This window comes from Oryx dammah, unplaced genomic scaffold, assembly GCF_014754425.2.
Source record: "Oryx dammah isolate SB20612 unplaced genomic scaffold, SCBI_Odam_1.1 HiC_scaffold_22, whole genome shotgun sequence".
Classification (NCBI taxonomy): Eukaryota; Metazoa; Chordata; class Mammalia; order Artiodactyla; family Bovidae; genus Oryx; species Oryx dammah.
In genome coordinates, this window is record NW_024070206.1 from 38,666,610 (window position 1) to 38,685,312 (window position 18,703).

The 18,703-nt window shown below is 35.3% G+C and overlaps 1 protein-coding gene across 3 annotated transcripts in view; it reads right to left on the reverse strand.

Moving 5' to 3' along the window:
• The window catches only part of NOL4 (nucleolar protein 4), a 467,787-nt gene that overhangs the window by 315,886 nt on the left and 133,198 nt on the right, over nucleotides 1-18,703 (reverse strand). For all 3 annotated transcript variants that reach the window (XM_040264815.1, XM_040264814.1, XM_040264816.1), the window contains exons 3-5: nucleotides 12,666-12,777; nucleotides 11,352-11,464; nucleotides 5,985-6,117 (exon numbers count right to left, since the gene is read on the reverse strand). In XM_040264815.1, coding sequence (XP_040120749.1) covers nucleotides 5,985-6,117; nucleotides 11,352-11,464; nucleotides 12,666-12,777 — 358 coding nt within the window. The remainder of the gene's footprint in view (nucleotides 1-5,984; nucleotides 6,118-11,351; nucleotides 11,465-12,665; nucleotides 12,778-18,703) is intronic.

Consider the following 18,703-nt stretch of genomic DNA (forward strand, 5'->3'; position numbering starts at 1 on the left):
ATGGAATTCTCCAGACAAGGATGCTGGACTGGGGAGCCATTTGCCTCTCCAGGAATCATAGGTAAAAGCTGAAATAAATGTCAATGCACTTTAGGGGAATTCTTCCCTCACAAGTCTCTCTCCCTCTTTCATTGTTTCTAGACATTACACTACTTTGCTTGGCACGTGCCATTGTTAATTTTTAATGAATAAACAAGTTATTGTTTGAATATGATGTATGAATAAACAAGTCATTCATACATTAATGAAGTACCAAAATATTGCAAAAATTATGTTAAAAATATCTCTACATAATTCCATTGAGTTGAGAGATATGGCACATTCTATACCTTTTAGAGCAATATATTCTGTGATTTCACAACCAAAATAAAACAAAATGAGGGCCAAAGAGAAATGTATACAATTTTCCTATTGTAATCCCTTACTTTTAAAGGCAAATAAGCTAATGTGCAAAGATTTGAAAGGTGTGCCTCAACTTCTCTTTAAAGTTCTATATTCCTATAGTCTTTTAAAAATGGCAAAAGGGAAAATACAATTTGTTGTGACTTAAAAATACAGAAATCCTTTGCTAGTGATAATCTAATAATATTTTTGAGTTTCATAAAGCACAAATTTTCCCTTATAAAACTATCAACAGTATACAATATGTTATTAACACAGAAAAATTCAGATGTCTCTTAGAAAAGTATTTCTCTATCAGAAGTTGAATATTGTGAACTGAATCTTTGTCTATTTCTAAATCCAACACTTTTGCCAGATATCTTATTAATAATAAATTACCTAAGACAAGAATAAAAGGTAAATCAGCTATTTTTAGGTACCAATTCCAAATCAATAATTTTAAAAAATACTATTATGAGCTAGTCCACATTCCCACAAATTTCTAGCATCTGGGATTGGACAACATAAGCCTTAAGTGACATTTCTATTTATAATCCATTGAAATAGATGGAAAAACAAGAATACTTACAAATTGATGAACATTCGAGTACAGAGCACCTCTAAGCTTTTTGATCCAAGAAAGCATTTTGGAATTCCATGGGCCACAACCACTACTGTGAAGAACCTGTTGCACAGTAAGCTCCTTCTACTTCACCAGAGCTTAAAGGACCTCATAGTGTCCTGAGTAACTCAAATGATTATGTAATATGTTAAACAACTTTATCCTAAAGGCATTACTGAAGATAGCAAAAAAGTTTGACATAGTTTAATATATTTTCATGAAAAAATGGGTGAAGGTGGTCAAAAGGAACAAACTTCCAATTTAAAATATGTAAATTCTAGGGACTTAATGTACAGCATAGGGCCTATGGTTAATAAAACTGCCCTGTAATTTGGAAGTTGTTTAAAGAGTAGATCTTAAATGTTCTTGTCACAGGAAAGAAAAATTGTAACTATATGAGATGATGGATGTTAACTAGACTTATTGTGGAGATAATTTTGTAATGTATTACACACACAAAATTGTTACATTGTACATCAAAACTAATAATGATGTGTTATGTAAATTATACTTCAATTTTTTAAATGAAGGTAAAATATTTCCTAAACAAAGATTCAAAGTTTCTGTGCATTTCTATATTTTAATTGAGTTAGAGCATTATAAACTTAAACTAAGTAAAAGAAATTGAATATTACACATCAGTTTTGACACACTTTTTTCTTATCAAATTCATCATTCTGGTTTGTATTTTCTTCACCTTTACCTAATTATCTAGTCTGATGGCAAGACATTTCCCTTCTTTTCCTCTCTTTTTCGTATGTGCATTGTATAGCTATATCTACAAACTGATTTATATTTCATATTCTTTCTTTCCCTTGATATTGAAGAGATTTAAAAATCATCCATTACCATGTGAGATGAGAACAAAAGAAGTTTATTCTCACTATGTCCAATAATACTCTGTTACACTTTCCTGTGTTATAAGTATGGGAAAGAGTCCTGAAAACTGACAATATGCTATTTCAATTTCTTTCCAATAATACCTTAAAGTAACTGCTTAGTACTAAAGAAAATAGAATGCTTTAGCTTTAAAATGTTTATATTGTTCATATTTTATGAATATTAAACTGGAGTTTCATACGTTCATATTTCCTAGACTTCACTCCAATTTCCATTTCTAAACTTCTCTCCATTGCCTTCTTAATATTCATCTTATTGGATTATTACTGAGATGGTCCTTCTCTGCCTATACCAGAGATGCAGTGACCTTAACTTTGGTATGCACAGGACATTTTCAGTGTCTATAAACATTTTTGGCCATAATGGTTGGCGGTAGGCAACACTGGCACAGAGTGGGTGGAAGCCAGTGATGCTTCGAAATCCCTGGACTAAACTACTCTAGATTGAAGCTGTATTCAGGTTGCTACCATAATTGGATATGTTACATCATAAGTCCTTACCCACTGATTACTAAAGATCAAAGCATATTATCCACAGAAAGCAATATACCCCCAGACCCAAGGTAGTCCTAGTATTCTACATCCCCACTGATTTCAAGGAGATACAAACTAAAAGTTTTAGTAGCACGAATTCTTATTTTTACAGAGGCAGGACTTTTCCCACATTGGTTCAATGAACTGTAACCAAAAGCAAATGGTATATGTATACTTTTATTCCTTTAGATTGTGTGTTAATTAAAGGCATAGGGACCATTATCTTTGTTTTTACTGAACATTAGACTGTATATACCAGATAAGGCAATGGCACCCCACTCCAGTACTCTTGCCTGAAAATTCCATGGGCGGAGGAGCCTGGTGGGCTGCAGTCCATGGGGTCGTGAAGAGTCAGACATGACTGAGCGACTTCACTTTCACTTTTCACTTTCATGCATTGGAGAAGGACATGGCAACCCACTCCAGTGTTCTTGCCTGGAGACTCCCAGGGACGGGGGAGCCTGGTGGGCTGCCGTCTATGGGGTCGCACAGAGGTGGACACAACTGAAGCGACTCAGCAGCAGCAGCAGCAGACTGTATATACAGGCTTCCCAGGTAGCACAGTGGTAAAGAATCCACCTGCCAATGCAGGTGACACAGGAGATGTGGGTTTGATCCCTGGGTTGGGAAGATGCCCTGGAGAAGGAAATGGCAACCCACTCCTGTATTCTTGCTGGAGAAATCTCATGGAGAGAAGAGCCTGGTAGGCTACAGTCCATGGGGGTCACAGATCTGACATGACTGAGCAGGCACTCACACATACTGTATATACATCTTAGTATTCAAGCAGCTCTTAAAAAAGGTAATATGGATGAAAAAAGCAAGAAACAGACTACTGTAAAAGATATAACCTATTTTTATAAAATGATGACAAAATCTTCTGAGTATGTACATCTGTGTGTAAGTGTGTCAGTGTGTGTGTCTGTTTGTATATACAGAGAAATTCAGGAATGTTAGTTTGTCAGTATGGGTTAACTATGAGAGTGCCATTGTTAGGGAGAAAGAGAAAAGAAACTCACAAAAAATATGCAAAATGTATGTGACAAATCATGATTATGGTGAAAAGTTAGATTTACATAATGGGGCATAATTATTTACATAATAGACTATTTAAGAAGTATGTCGAATGGAGAAACTGAAAGGAAATCAAAAACACAAAAGATTCCCTAGTTAATATGATACTTATAGTATAGAAGAAAAACAGCTGATAAGAAAAATAATATCATTTCATACCCTGATAAATCCTCTGAAGAATGTTAAAATTTAGGTAATAGAGAGGAGGAGAGAGTCCTGAGCTCAAGAAAGATACTAGGGCTTGGAGAGGCAAACGTGAGACTCATCAGGGTACAGATCATATTGAAAGCCAAGTGATTTGATGTGGTCATCTAGGCAGTGAGCACAGAAGAGGAGATGGAGAAGGGCTGCACCCCAGCATACCCCGCCATCTATTGACTAGACAATGAAAAAGGAACCCAGAGACAGGCCCACCAGGAAGCAAATGGTGTGCGATCCTTTGATATTAGTAATTAGAAAGCTGAGGACTAAGGCTGGATCAAAGAATCAGGCCACATGAAGACTTCTGGTAGCACTCACAAGAGCAAGTGGAATGGGACGGTGAGGATGAAACCCTACCTGAGATGAGCCGGGAAGGGTAGAGTGAGGAAGTGGAGATGAGACAGGTTCTCAGTTTTGCAGTAAAGAGTATCGTGGGGGTGGGGCAGAGAAAAGGGCAATGAATACAGGGACACCGTGAGATTAATGGTGGTCTCCTAAGGAGGGCCTTTATTACATCATGTGTGTATGTTGATTCTGGGGAAAACCTGTGATGCAGGAGAAAGAAGAGGTAATTGCAAGCAGAGGAAACTGCAAGAGAAGTGTGAGGAGAAGGCGTTGAACAGGTCAGGGAAGGCTTAGGCTGGAGAAGAAACTACTAGGTATGTCCTTATCCTTGATGCACACATCAACATACAATGAGAAAGGTATCAATGCCTTCTCCTAAGACAAAGTAATATTTGACATTATTCCTCCACATTTTATTAAAATCAACATATATTTATGTCACGTCAACTGTCTCCTAGCCAAAGACCCATAATAGACTTCAATCAAGAAAACAAAGGATTTGCATCATGAGAGACATCCTCTTATTATTTATGATCCCCAAAATTAAGGAGTAAAAAAGATGATGGTCAGGCAAAACATGCAAATAATATTAAGAGTGATACACACCCACCCAACTACACACACACACACACACACACACACACATATATATGGTTATTCCGTTATGCTGGTGCTATATGTTTTTCATTAAAAAACAAAATCTGAAAATCTACTAATATTTTAGAAGAAAAAAAGCAATTTATAGCCACACCAGAAGAACTACATTCTTAGAAATTTCCCAAATAAGCATCATTTCTGTTGCAAGAGGTGTTATACTATGTAACGAGTAAAATGTGATTTTAAAGCCACTGATGACCAGTGTCCTGCTCCTTCTTTGTAACTCACACCATCAAGGACACCAGCATCTTTTAGATTCATCTGAAGTGGGGACACAAGTCCTCCCTCACATTTATAAAGACTTTCTGATTAAAACTAGGGATTTCTCGTTTGACAACATAAGAACACTAACAGAAGCTAGAAATGCAGCAATCTTGTGCAACCAGTTTTTAAATCAAGTACCAGAGAAAACAAGTAAAGAGCTTTATTTGCTATCAACAGATGCAGGCACAAAAATACACAGTCAAAAAGCTCATGTAAATTTGTTAATTACCGGAATAATAAACTATTTTTGAATAAAATTGGACAATTTCCTTCTATTTGTAAGCCTGAATTTTTATCCGCAATTACCAAGTAAGGAACATTTCCTTGCATGCAGGATATTATATTTACAAAGACAAAAATCTACAAGATAGTTTCAAAAAATCTCTGAATATACTAGACTTAAAGTGTTAATTGCTAAGCCTTCTCTACACGTCCAGTTTTCTCAACCTTAACTGCTCTATCAAGGACAGTGCGATGACTCAGGAATCATCAACAGACCCAGGAATGAAAGATCATGATCATTCTTTTCTTTAGAGCTGAATAAAACAGCTCAAAATTGCAGCAAAAATCTTCTTACCCAGCAAAATCACTATGGTAAAATTGTTCTTTTATAGCAATTATTTTTTGGCTATTCCTTTGTCTTTTAGAAAATCAAAACATCCTCATTAATCTCTGACCATTATTAAACTCTTTATTCAGTCAGGAGAATAATGGTCCAAGAAACCAAAGCTAGAAAACCTTACAGAAACCCAAAGTCCACTAATGTAACTCATTTTAAGCTCAGAATGCGAAACATGGGCAAGCTTGAATTTTATAACTAGCATTTACAGTTTTAATCCAAGTAGTTGAATCTAAGAATAATGAAGTGGATAACATAACCTTAGTGTACAGAAAAAAGTCTCCATAGAAACAGATAAAAAATTACCACCAGAATAAGAAGCGGTTGTTTAATCAATTCTGATCCAGGATTATGTTATTGTTTTGTTTGCTCAGTTTAAAAGGCTTACCATCTTGTTGGCCATGAAGAGCCTGGGGACTTTGCATCCTTTCCTCAAGATTGGAGCTGAGGTCAGAGTTCACAGCTGACATCCGTGTTGAATCACTCATATCAAATTCATCACTTTCTATTGAACTTTCATCCTGAAAATGGTTTTAACATATCATCAAGTATCATAAAACATAATATACTCAGATAACAACTATTTTATCTATAGGGTCAATTAAAGTTTAGCCAGTAAGTAAGCTTTTATAGGGCTCAGTTAAATGTTAACATGAATAGATGCTTGAAATAACAAATAAGACATGAAGACTTGTGAAGATTCAATGTGTCTTTGTATACAGGAAGATGTAAAAGGTTTAGAGTAATGTATTTAGGAAGGATGTAGTTGAGGAATTATCTGAATAATGAAGGAATGTATTTTTTAATTATTAAAAAACTTTCTAAGAGTCAATCACAAAATATAGCATAAAAAGAAACACATTTTTATTTTTAATGACAATAAAATATAAGCAAAAATCTGACACTGTAATAAAAAATCTGAACTGAAAAATTTTTATTGGTAAACAGAATAGAATCTACTTAAAGAAAAATTTACATGTTTAGATTCAAAGTCCTTATTAGTCAGAAAACAAGTTAATCTTAGTACAGCCTTTCTTCCTTGCAAGGGAATAAAAATGGCATTACAACAAAAAATTCTAAGTAAAAGTACAAAAGATTCAGAAGCCAAACAGCAACAGAAAGCCAAATCAGCAAATGGCTAAATTCCCAAAAGGCAAAGCTGCCAAATCGTCAATTCATCAAAAAATCTATCAAATATTAAGTTAAAACAAATATATGCTATGTTGCTATAATCATTTTTCTTGAAGCAAATTCCTTTGGGAGAACTGACTTTCGGACAAATGCTGTGTGCTTATGTAGGCAGGAAGACCCGAGAAACTCGTGTAAAATACCAAAAATGTTTCACTGAAACCACCAGGTTTAACTTCAACTCATAAATATTTGATCTCAAAGTTTAACATTGATGCGATGATTACCAATAGCAGCAGTAGTAGTACTGATAATTATATCACAGACTCTGTTATTTAGTTGTTCATTTATGTCAGCTTCATCCAACCTGTGAGTTAGCATTTACCCAGTTAGTTGTGTTGTGAAATTTACCGGGCATTTACCCAGTTAACACATTGTGAAATTGAGGCACAGAGCAGTTAGATAACTGATCACACTATTACATACCAGAACTGGGATTCATTATGATGTCACCCAGGCTTGAGAAAAGAGCTTCTTTGAATAGAAAGCGTTCCCTTGGCTTCATAAATGACATCTTGGCATCAGTGAAGAAATTGCTATGGTCAGGAAACAGGAACATTCAAGCACACTAACAACGGGCATTCTGATCCTTAGGTCAGACCCAGGTATCTGGGTGTTCTTCCTCTGTCAAAGGTTCTGCTAGTGTCTGGGTCTACCAAGGAGCACTGAAAGTGAAGTCGCTCAGTTGGGTCCGACTCTCTGCGACCCCATGGCCTGTAGACTACCACGCTCCTCCTTCCATGGGATTTTCTAGGCAAGAATACTGGAGTGGGTTTTCATTTCCATCTCCAGAGGATCTTCCTGACCCAGGGATCGAAACCAGGTCTCCTGCATTGTAGGCAGACGCTTTACCGTCTGAGCCATTAATTCAGCAAGGAAATTCCACATTGGGAGGCCTCTGGGCCATCAGCCACATAGACTTCTCCTAGCCACATGCCCTCTCTCGGGACATTTTCTCCAATTCTGAATTCTATGAAAAATACAAAGCATCTGAAATAAATATTTATGTTCAAAGAGGAAAAAATAATAGAATTCAGTGCATACATTCACATTATCAATGTGTACCATATATGCACATATGTACACAGTACACACACATAGCTTGATAATAGGCATATCCATTATATATACTGTATATATTGTCTGTAATATATTATTTTAGAGCACAGTCTCTGGAGCCACACTGCCTGGATTCAGGTTTATGCTCTGCCACCTATTAGATGTGTTACCTTAAGCAAGTTACCTAACATTTCTGTGCCTCAGTTTCCTCACCTGTAAAATGAGAATAATAAAAATAGTATCAACCTCATAGGGCTGTGTAATGACTGAGAGGCTATATTATATTTAAAGTAGTTAAAACAACATGAGGTACATAATAAGCACAAAGCTGTTTGATACTGTTATATAGAATATGTAACAAATTCTACAGTATGTAAGATTTATATTTATTATACATGAACACACACAAAAATGAATTTAAATATAATGGTAAAGATGATCAATCTGTGTTTATAAAGTAGCTGTGGATACTTTATAAAGAGTCTTTATAAAAGTGTTTATTATATGCACTACAAAGAGCTAGCTAGATGTAGTCTAGTAATATATTATTTGCATGATAAGTGTATATGTGTGTGAGAGAGAGATTTGTATTTCATATGTATGTGTGTGTGTGCACGTGCTCAATCGCTCAGGCATGTCTGATTCTTTGAGACCCTGGGCTGTAGGCTGCCAGGCTCTTCTGCCCATGGGATTATCGAGGCAAGAATACTGGAGTGGGTTTCCACTTCTTCCTCCAGGGCATCTTCCTGACCCAGGGATGGAAACCATGTCTCCTGTGTCTCCTGCATCGGCAGGAGGATTCTTTACCACTAGCGCCACTTGGGAAGCCCCTATATAAATGTGAAAGTAAAAGTGCTCAGTTGTGTCTGACCCTTTGCAACCCCATGGACCGTATAGTCCATGGAATTCTCCAGGCCAGAATACTGGAGTGGGTAGCCTTTCCCTTCTCCAGGGGATCTTCCCAACCCAGGGATGGAACCCAGGTTTTTCACATTGCAGGTGGATTCTTTACCATCTAAGCCACAAGGGAAGCCAAAGAATACTGGAGTGGGTAGCCTATCCCTTCTCCAGGGGATCTTCCCCACCCGGGAATGGAACTGGGGTCTCCTGCATTGCAGGTGGACTCTATACCAACTGAGCTCTCAGGGAAGCTATATAAATGTATTAGGGAAGATATATAAATGTATCTACATGTAAAAAGTATGTGTGTGAGGTTATGTGTATGTTTAAAGAGAAATTTGATACAAAGAGTGATGCTGCAGTGTCTGTTCTATAGAATGGATTATACGAACTGCACATTATGGCTGATCAATGTAGCTAGTGTGACTAAAAAACTGAAAATTTAATTTTAGCTAATTTAATTTTGGTTAAATTTCAATATCCCTGTATGGGTAGAGGCTACCATGTTACTATTTCTCATTGTTAGATATTTCCAATCATTACCATTAGCAATGCAATAAACATCCTAATATGTAAATTGTTTTATACATTAAATTCCTTAGTATAAATTTCTAGTCAAAGCATATAAATAACTTTTTAAAGTTTTTTGTTAATTATTGCCAAACTCTCTCCCAAAAAGTCTGTTGTGGTTTAAATTCTCATCAATAGTTTATAAGAAGGCTGATCTTACTTTGGATACAGTATTTTGTAATTTTAAAGGAACTCCCATTCTTGGCTGTCTTTATTTTTCTTACCAGCATTTAGTATCATCTCACATACATACTTTCATCGTTGATTTCCATTATGGTCCCCACCACCACTAGAAGATAAGCTTAATAAAGGCAAGGATTTTGTCAATTTATTCACTGTTTATTTCCACTGCCTGTAAGACTGACGATTACATAAGAAGGTACTCAATAAATATTGGTTAAGGTAACTGATTAAACATTTATTAAATTTAAATATAACACTACAAAAGGGATATCTCACTTGATTTCCATTTTTACCATGACTTATTTAACCACTTTTCTATCTTTCAATGATCACAATTTCCAAAATTTTTTAAGTAATATAATTCATCATTTATCTAAATAGTTTTAAGACAATGTACACCCAAGGTAGAATTTTTAAAATGTAAGGATAAGAGTTATTTTCCTAGTCCAATTATCATTTAAAAGAATCCATTTTTTTTTAATGTGAAATACTCAGGATTTTTTAGAAGCCAGAAGGACTTAGCATATGTGGGCTCTGCTGGCTCAAAGTTGATCTTATTTTTTGGCCTATTAATAAACATATCAATATCTAAATGAGTTTCCCACAAATAATTTGACAGCTCTAACTAATTTATGGGTTTTTAAAAAATGATTTTAAATTGTGTGTTGAATCATGGGAATAATATTTTCATTCTCGGGGATGGATAAATAGTAATATTTTCTTAACTGCTTTTCCTGTCTTCAAATGGCTTTATCATGAGTTAATCACTTACATATATCCATCTGATAATATGGAATCTGATGTTGCCACGGCACTAATACAGATTTTCTTATAGAATATACTTTTCATAAAGTCTTTTGAGACAAAATAATTTTATAAATACAGTTTTGAGATTAAACCTACTGACATAAAGAGGAAAATAAAAAATTTGATTTGAGCTTTATGAACAAAGTTAACCAAATGTAAAAGAATTTAATACCTCACCAAGTAATGTTATACTTAAAAATAAGTATTCATCCACATTTCCTATTCCAGAGAAATTTCAAAAAGGAGAGAATATATTAGCCTGATAAACTATTTCTGATATAGATACTTTGAATGTATATATTAACTACTGGTTACAAACTAATTAAGAAGGGTTTCCTAAGCCACACTGTTAGAAGTATTTGGGGAATATACACAGAGTTTGTATACAACTTAGCCCCTGCTTTTGAGATACTTCAACAAAACTGGTAAGTGAATCAGTATCTTGGAGAAGAGTATTTAGCAAATATTCATTCTGTGTCTAATATATGCCAACAAGCTCACTGCTAGACTCTTACTATACACATTAAATAAAATAATCTGAAACATCAAAACATTTCCAGTTAAGACGATTCAGAGAAGTAGACAAATACATAAAATAATGGTTAATTGAAAAACAACTTTAAAATATACAAAAGATTTGGATGATTTGAAATGGTCATACTTGAAATACTTATGAAATTGAACTTCTGATTTCCACGTAAAATAGCCTTAATACTATAATTTCCCTGGATACACACTTATTTGGAATACTTTCCCCTGAACTTCCTAGCACTTTATCAAGGTTCGTTCAATGGTAGGCTATGAAGGAAAATGAATCTTTGGGGAGAATGAACAAATTTTCACGTAACACTAAGGTGGATGTGTTCAGATAGGGAATCTGTTGACGACTAAAGATTTCTGCCTGTTTCTCCACCTGTGCATTTCTACTGGCACTCCTTTTATTAACAAAATAAATTACTGTCTTCAAAACGGCATCATGCTTAATATGAGAGTCATGGTTTCAAGCTGCATTCTGATTGGGATATAAGGGAGCATATTTTCGTTTTACCTCATCTTGCTGTGAGCTCAGCAGCTGCAGTTTCATGTGCTTCATATAGGCCATGGTAATTGGCATGTTGTAGTCAATCATGCTGGTCACCAAAGTGGGAGGCTTCCCATTATCTGTAACAAAACATTTTTAATGGGTAATGAAAGTGATACAGCACTCTACCTGTAATTTCAGAATGATCTAGTCTCTTCAAATTGATGCAAGATACCAAGTGTTTAGGAGATTGGTAGCATTAGAGATGGAGCATAAAATATATATATATATATATGATTGGCAAGGTTCATTAATAACAGTGTTTGAGGACAAAATAGCACTAAGGATAAACTGGTTATTTCTAACTACAAAGTGAGTTTTTTGGTATCTTGGATAACAATGAGTGAAGCTAATATAGTGTTTAAACTAAATCATCAGGTTTTTTTTATTTTTCTCCTTTGCTGTACACAATTTTTTTTTTGGCCATGCCACATAGCATGTGGGATCTTAATGCTCTAACCAGGGATGGAACCCAAGGCTGGGCTTCCCTGGTGGCTCAGACAGGAAAGAATCTGCCTGCAATGCAGGAGACTCAGGTTTGATTGCTGGGTCAAGCAGATCTCCTGGAGAAGGGAATGGCTACCCACTTCAGTATTCTTGCCTAGAGAATTCCATGGACAGAGGAGCCTGGTGGGCTATACTAACACTTTCACTTCTCACACCTGCAGTGGGAGCTCAAAGTCTTAACCACTGGACCATCAGGGAGGTCCCCACACTTAACTTTCTAAGTGAACCACATGAGGGCAAAAAGGAAGCTTTTTATTTTTATATTTTGCCATTCTACTCATCCTCCAACACATGGGAACTGACTAGCTTCAATACAGCTTTGAGATTAACCTCTGTGAGAAACTCATATATTAGGAAAATAATCCAAATAATTTTTAATGAAAACCAAAGCCAAACAGCAACTTCTCTATAAAAATTTTCAGTGAAAGAAAATTTTTATTACTTTTAGAAATAAGATGATAAATTTAAAAGAACACAGATGGAACATCAATTTCCTTGCTGAAGATAGTTAAAACACCATGAAATACACACAATGAATGAGAATTAAAACATTATTATAGGACAAAAAGTATTTGCCACAGTCAAGACTGTCTTTCATTTGAAGAAGGGCATTGCATTGCTTTGTAAGTGGATTTACTGGCTCCTATTTGAATAAATGAGATGATTTGACTTGTTGAACTGTTTCATTCTACCACATTCTTTGAAAAATGTGGGCTATAAATTGCCATTATGAATAAAATTACTTGAAATCTCACTATTTGACACTGCAGCTACCTTTATGATCTGTTCCATCTGGGTTTAAATGCATTCTTTTCTGGCACTCTGAGCAGCTCATTAGAAATCGTGTCACCGCTTCTCTTGGTAGGAAGGCATAGCTCTCTGAAATCTGAAATGATTCACAAAACAGGGATGTTATTATACAAACGGACTGGGCATGATTCAACAGAAGTGATCACTGTATTTCCAAATAAGACGCATTATTCCATAATGGCAGGAAGCACAATGAAAGCATGCATTGCATACCATGCATCATTTCAAGAAATATCTATCCAACTTGATTGTGTGTCTCTTAATAATCACTAAGAATGCGATGTGGAGGAAAAGGAGCCACATCTGGATGGAGATCTGTTTCTATTTCTGCAATTTTTTTTTAGGAAAAATAATCACAGGGTACAGATACTCAGGTGAATTTTCCTTATTAAAATTGGCCCCCATGGCTTTTGGCAATTAAACTCATTGCTAGCACCATTAACATGGTATCCAATTTTACATATGCTTTTAAAAATTTAGCCCCAAGGAGAAACAAAAAACTTTAGATTTTGCAGTAATAAGCAGGTCTTCATGATTGCTTTTCAAAGTATTTTCAGTAAAAATAAAAAAAAATAATCTGAAGAGAACTCATGTTATCTGTTTACTGCAGTGAATCATCCTTTCCACAGAAAATGACACACCTGGAATGCATTCTGGCCACCCATTTTTTATTTGTTATTTTACATCAGTTTTTCATAATCTATGTCACACTGAGAGTCACAGCCACTTTTCCAGCCACCCTATCCAGAGCTTCTCTTTTCAGAACCGTGATCTAGAATCAAATTAAAAATCAAAATTCTTATCAGTGATTCTTTAAACACTGACTTTTCAAACACCAAGGGATTTCTCTCATCAAAGCAAAGATTCTGGCAGTGGAACTGATAGATTGCTAAACATCACTAAATAAAACCTGACACTAACTCTGACAGGGCTGCGAGGGAGTCTGATTAGGGCCCTCGTTTTCCACCGTACTAACATTGACCCTGGTCCATGGAATATGAGATAAGCAGGAGGAATAAATGACTTGTAAATTAGATCTAAGTGCCATAACAGTACCTCAGGTGCATGTAGAGCTGTTATGAACACTGATGTATCTTAAGTTTGTGGAAAGGAAGGAAAATAGGCACCTTGTGTTCAACTGAGTACAAATCTGCACAGGTCCTTCCATGTTCGTGGGGGAAACTTCTGCTTATCCAGGCTGCAGAAGAAGCATGCATCAGGGAAACCTCACATACTAAAATCCAAAATTATAAAGCGTATTTTACCCTGGATTTCACATTAACGTCAGTTTGCATCACTTAGCCTAACACTTTGACGCTCAGGGAAAAGAAGCCATAAGAATATCAAAGAGAAGAAATTAGTCTACAACTGAAAATAAGTCATGGATGATCCATACACAGGTAATTCACATTCAACTCTACTAGGATTAGACAATGAAACTCTGATTTTTAATATAACTATCATTTGTAAATTAAGATGTTCAGATTAAAAAAAACTTCGTTGTAATATAGGAATTGTGAGGAAAAATAATTAAAGAAATTTCAAAGTATTTCATCAAAATATATTATTAGTTATAAAGGAAAGAAATACAAATATACAATTCAAATGTTCATTCATTTTCACACATTCTCTCTCTCCACACACACACACAAAGTTGACTTTTATTCATCTATACAAAGGGAACTAACATTTTAGCCTGATTTAGCTGTCTAATTAATTTTTTTCTGACTCTAAAAATCTATTTTATAATAATTTGGAAGTTAAATCTCTGCTGCCTGCTCTGTCCAGACACTTCATATTTTAACACATATGGAGTTATAATCCACTGGAACTAATACATCTAACCAATAAATTCATTAACAAGCAGGATTTGAGAAGAATGCTCCATTAATTTGTTTTCAAAGAGGATTTCTATTAATGCTTTTCTCGTCTTACATAAAAGAGAAATCTTCAATTGAAAAAAACAGCCAACTGGTGGAGTAAAAGAGATGCTGTGTTTGCTTCCACGGTCCTGACGCTTTGCAATTTCCCCTTTTCTCAGTGTTAATAAAGCACTTGTGTAGAAATCCCATCTAGAGAGCTTTATCATTGACCTGATTCAATTGTATTATTTGTCCTAGCACTATCTAGTTCCAATTGTTTTAATCATTAATCATATGCAATATTTCTTTTGTACTTTTACTCTTAAATACAAGTATCTGTAATGACCGCAAATACGTTATATAAGTGGATAAATGTCCATACATTTGTGAATGAAATAATAAAAATTCCTTCTGGTATCTTAGAAAAGATATTTTAGTAAGTATTGTATCACATTGATCTCTGTGGTATTATTCTGGGCATCTCACTGTTATGTTATGTTATATAAGTGGACAAAATCACCTCTTTGTAGGTGCTTTTTTTCATGTTCAGAACCCATTTTATAGGGGGACCTGCTGAGACACCCTACTCTCCTCATACCTTTGCTACCCCACCTCATGCTCATCAGAGCCCAAGGACCTTGGAGTTTTCGGAGGCATAGGGAGGAGAAGAGACCCTCAGAATAGGCTCTTCAAGTCTCACACTCATTTCTGAAGGGATATTTCTCCTGCCATGATGGTGAAGAGGGAAAATTCTTCCTTTTCCTTTTTCTAGAATCTTTCTTCTCCAGTCTCTTTGAAATTAAGGGTCCTAGGTAGTCTCCATTGCCACGGTTCTCAGAACATTTTTAAACAGTGAGGAGATGTCCTTAAAATTCTAAAATTATGGTACATTTGAATAATTACATTTTCATTTTAACAATTACAAATAAAGCCCATAATGAAATACTGCACTTGGTCCTGTCAATATCCTTTCATAACCCCGTTCAGAGATTACACAGACAGTCTACATGAAGACTCTTGAACTTGAGGCCTGAGCTAAATGCTCCTATGGCCCTTGCCCTGACGAAAGGATCTGCTTCTGTGAATGTTTAAATGTTAAATCAACTTTAAACAGATGTTCATAAACAGAGATAAAACTCAGGGATGTGTTCTTCTAGGCTGTGTATTCATCAAAGTCCTAAATATGTAAAAACAGGTGCAAATCAAATCAGAATGGACAGAAATTGAAAAATACTTTGATTCATATACTTGAAATACCATTCTACTAACTATAATTAATGATATAAAACACTATGTCATTCATAAATGTCTATTTCCTTGACCCATTTTCCAAATCTAATCACTTCTCTTTTTCTAGGACAGAAATCAGACTTTGAATATATGGTACAGAGCATTTCTAGAACACTAGTGAGGATTATATTAATTTGAAAATCCATTCTTAGAAATATCTTTATAACTGGGAAAGACAGAGTATATTTCCTTAGAATTGGTTTATCAACACAGAAATGCTGCATCTTGTTAGTAATAAGAAGCAAAAGGCCACCTGAATGGATATTAGTCTTGTTCCTTCTGAATGAAACACTAAAACAACAATAAAAACAGCAACAACAAAACAACTGCCCTGTGACAAGTCATATATATTGCCAGTAACAAAAATAAACATCCAAAGGAAGGACTAGAACGTAGTCATATTGAATCTTACAAACTAATGACCTCACACTCTCCATCATGTAAATAATTAGGAGGCATCTCTTTCTTAGAAATGTTATTTTCTATAAATCCAGACTTGTTTTCTTAGATTTACATATTACTTTTCATTGAGTTTTGTATCCATTATTTTAGATAGTGGCTAAAACAAGATTTTATAGTAACTTCTTGATAAGAGGATCCATTGGTACAAGAAGTTAAATAAACTGCCACTGTTACACAAGAGAGGGCAAAGCAAAGAGCTGGAACTTGAAACTGGACCTCTCAGTCCTGGTCTATTTCCGTACACTCAAGGGACCATGGTGGGCTCATCCAACAGAAAGGTTAGACAAATGCATAGGGTCCAAGGAAAGCAGGAACTTCAAAATAGATTTTCAAAAATTGGATATTGTAAAAAAAGAAAAAGCCCAACCTACCCCAAACCCCAAAGTGTTAGCAAAATCGGGACTTGGGAACTTTTGTTTTCCTCCTGCTATCACTGCTACATTTTTTTATTATAAGTATTATTATAGCTACAAAGCTCTATAGATATACATACTAAGTTTTTAAAATTATTTCCTTCTATTATTATTTTTCAAGTTATTTTCCCATTTAGATTATTACAGAATATCGAGAACTCCCTGTGCATACAGTAAGTCCTTGTCAGTTATCTATTTTAAATATATTTAAAATATATCTGTTTTAAATATTCCTTCAACTTGAGTTATGGCTAAAGATTTGTAAGATTCACTGATTCTTTTGAAGAAAGGCAGGCTGCCACATGCAGCGCCTCATTTGGTGTGTCTGGAGTCTTGGAAGCTTGACTATCCTACATTCTCCTACATATGGACCTCGGGAGCATGTGGGGAGGTTCTGGCAGGGGAGCACAGCTACTCATATACCCTTGGCCCAGGAATGATCATCCTTTATCAGGGCAGGTCATGCTCTTCAGCTGAGCGTGCAGTTTCAGGAGGAGGCACCTGGAGTGGTGAGGAAGGACAGGGTGCACCCGCCTCCTCAGCCAGGTCAGTCGAATCATCCCTGGCGATCAATGGGGTGACCAGTGTCACACAGAGAGAGCCCTCACACCCTGGTTTTCCTTTTTAACTTCAAATTAGCTATGGTTGAGCAGTGGGAATGTTGTGGCACCTTTCTTCATTGCTTATCACTTCTAAAGGCTTTAATTCATCTGTGTATTAGACAACATTATAGTGTCTTCAAAGAAAACATTATATTCTAAGTCCATTAGGACCAGAACTCATCAGGAATGCAGAAAATAATAAATTGTATTAGCATTCTAAGAAGTATAAATCGCTTCTCTAATTTAAAAATATGGTGATACTTCTACATAAAAATAACTGAACTGTAGCATCTATGGATGGACAGCATTTAGAACCAAGATAGTATATCAGTAATGATAAACCTATCCACCTGAAGAGGATCTAATTATTAAGTCTCATAAGGGGCACTGCTATTGATCTTACACACCTGTGGGTTAACAAATAAAATGTAAAAAAAACTATCAGGAACTTATTTCTGAAAAGTTTACTGACAAATACTATAGTTGAAAGGAGGATGAGCATTTTTACCTTGCCAATGTCCCTGCCTTTGTGAAGGAAGAAGAAACAGTAGTTTTTTTAAATCCAACAAGTATAAAACCAATGGCAGTTCCCATGTGCCACTCACCTTCCCCTCAAAAGCTTATTAAAGTAAAACTGTAACTTATCCAAAAGAACTGAAACTTTAAAAGTCAATCACAGTTAACCGAGTGTCCAAATCTCATAAATTTGATAATATACGTAATTCCTAAAGTCTTCTTACATTTACTTTGAAATAGCACAGTTTTATATTCAGAAATAAGTCTCCTTTCTTTCTGGGATCTGACTATGTGGGTTATATGAAATTAGAAATATTTTGAAATTACTCAAAATAATTTAATAATAAACTGTTATATTTAAAATGGTAATCAATAAGGACCTACTTTACAGTGCAGGGAACTTTGCTCAATGTTATGTGGCAGCCTGGATGGGAGCTGAGTTTGTGGGAGAACGGATACTTGTATATGCAAGGCTGAGTCACTCTGCTGTGCACCTGAAACTGTCACAGCATTGCTATACTTCAATACAAAATAAAAAGTTAAAAAGATAAAAAGTTTTAAAAAATAAGAGCTTAGTACAAGTCAAAAAATTTTTAAAGAAAATCAATAACTGAATAAAAGCTATTGTTTTGCTATACTTTTTCAGATTGTGTGAGTCACAATTACACGATCCAAGGTTATCTCATTAACTTAAACCATAAGGTTTTTGCAAATTAACAGCAAAACTGATAACAGACAAAAATTATTTTAACAGGACTGTTTGTCCTGTCCTTCTTGCCCAGTCCTAAGAATTCTAATTTTAACTGTGTTGAATTTCCAAGCATTTTCAATAGAAAGGTCCTCAAAACTGACTCAGC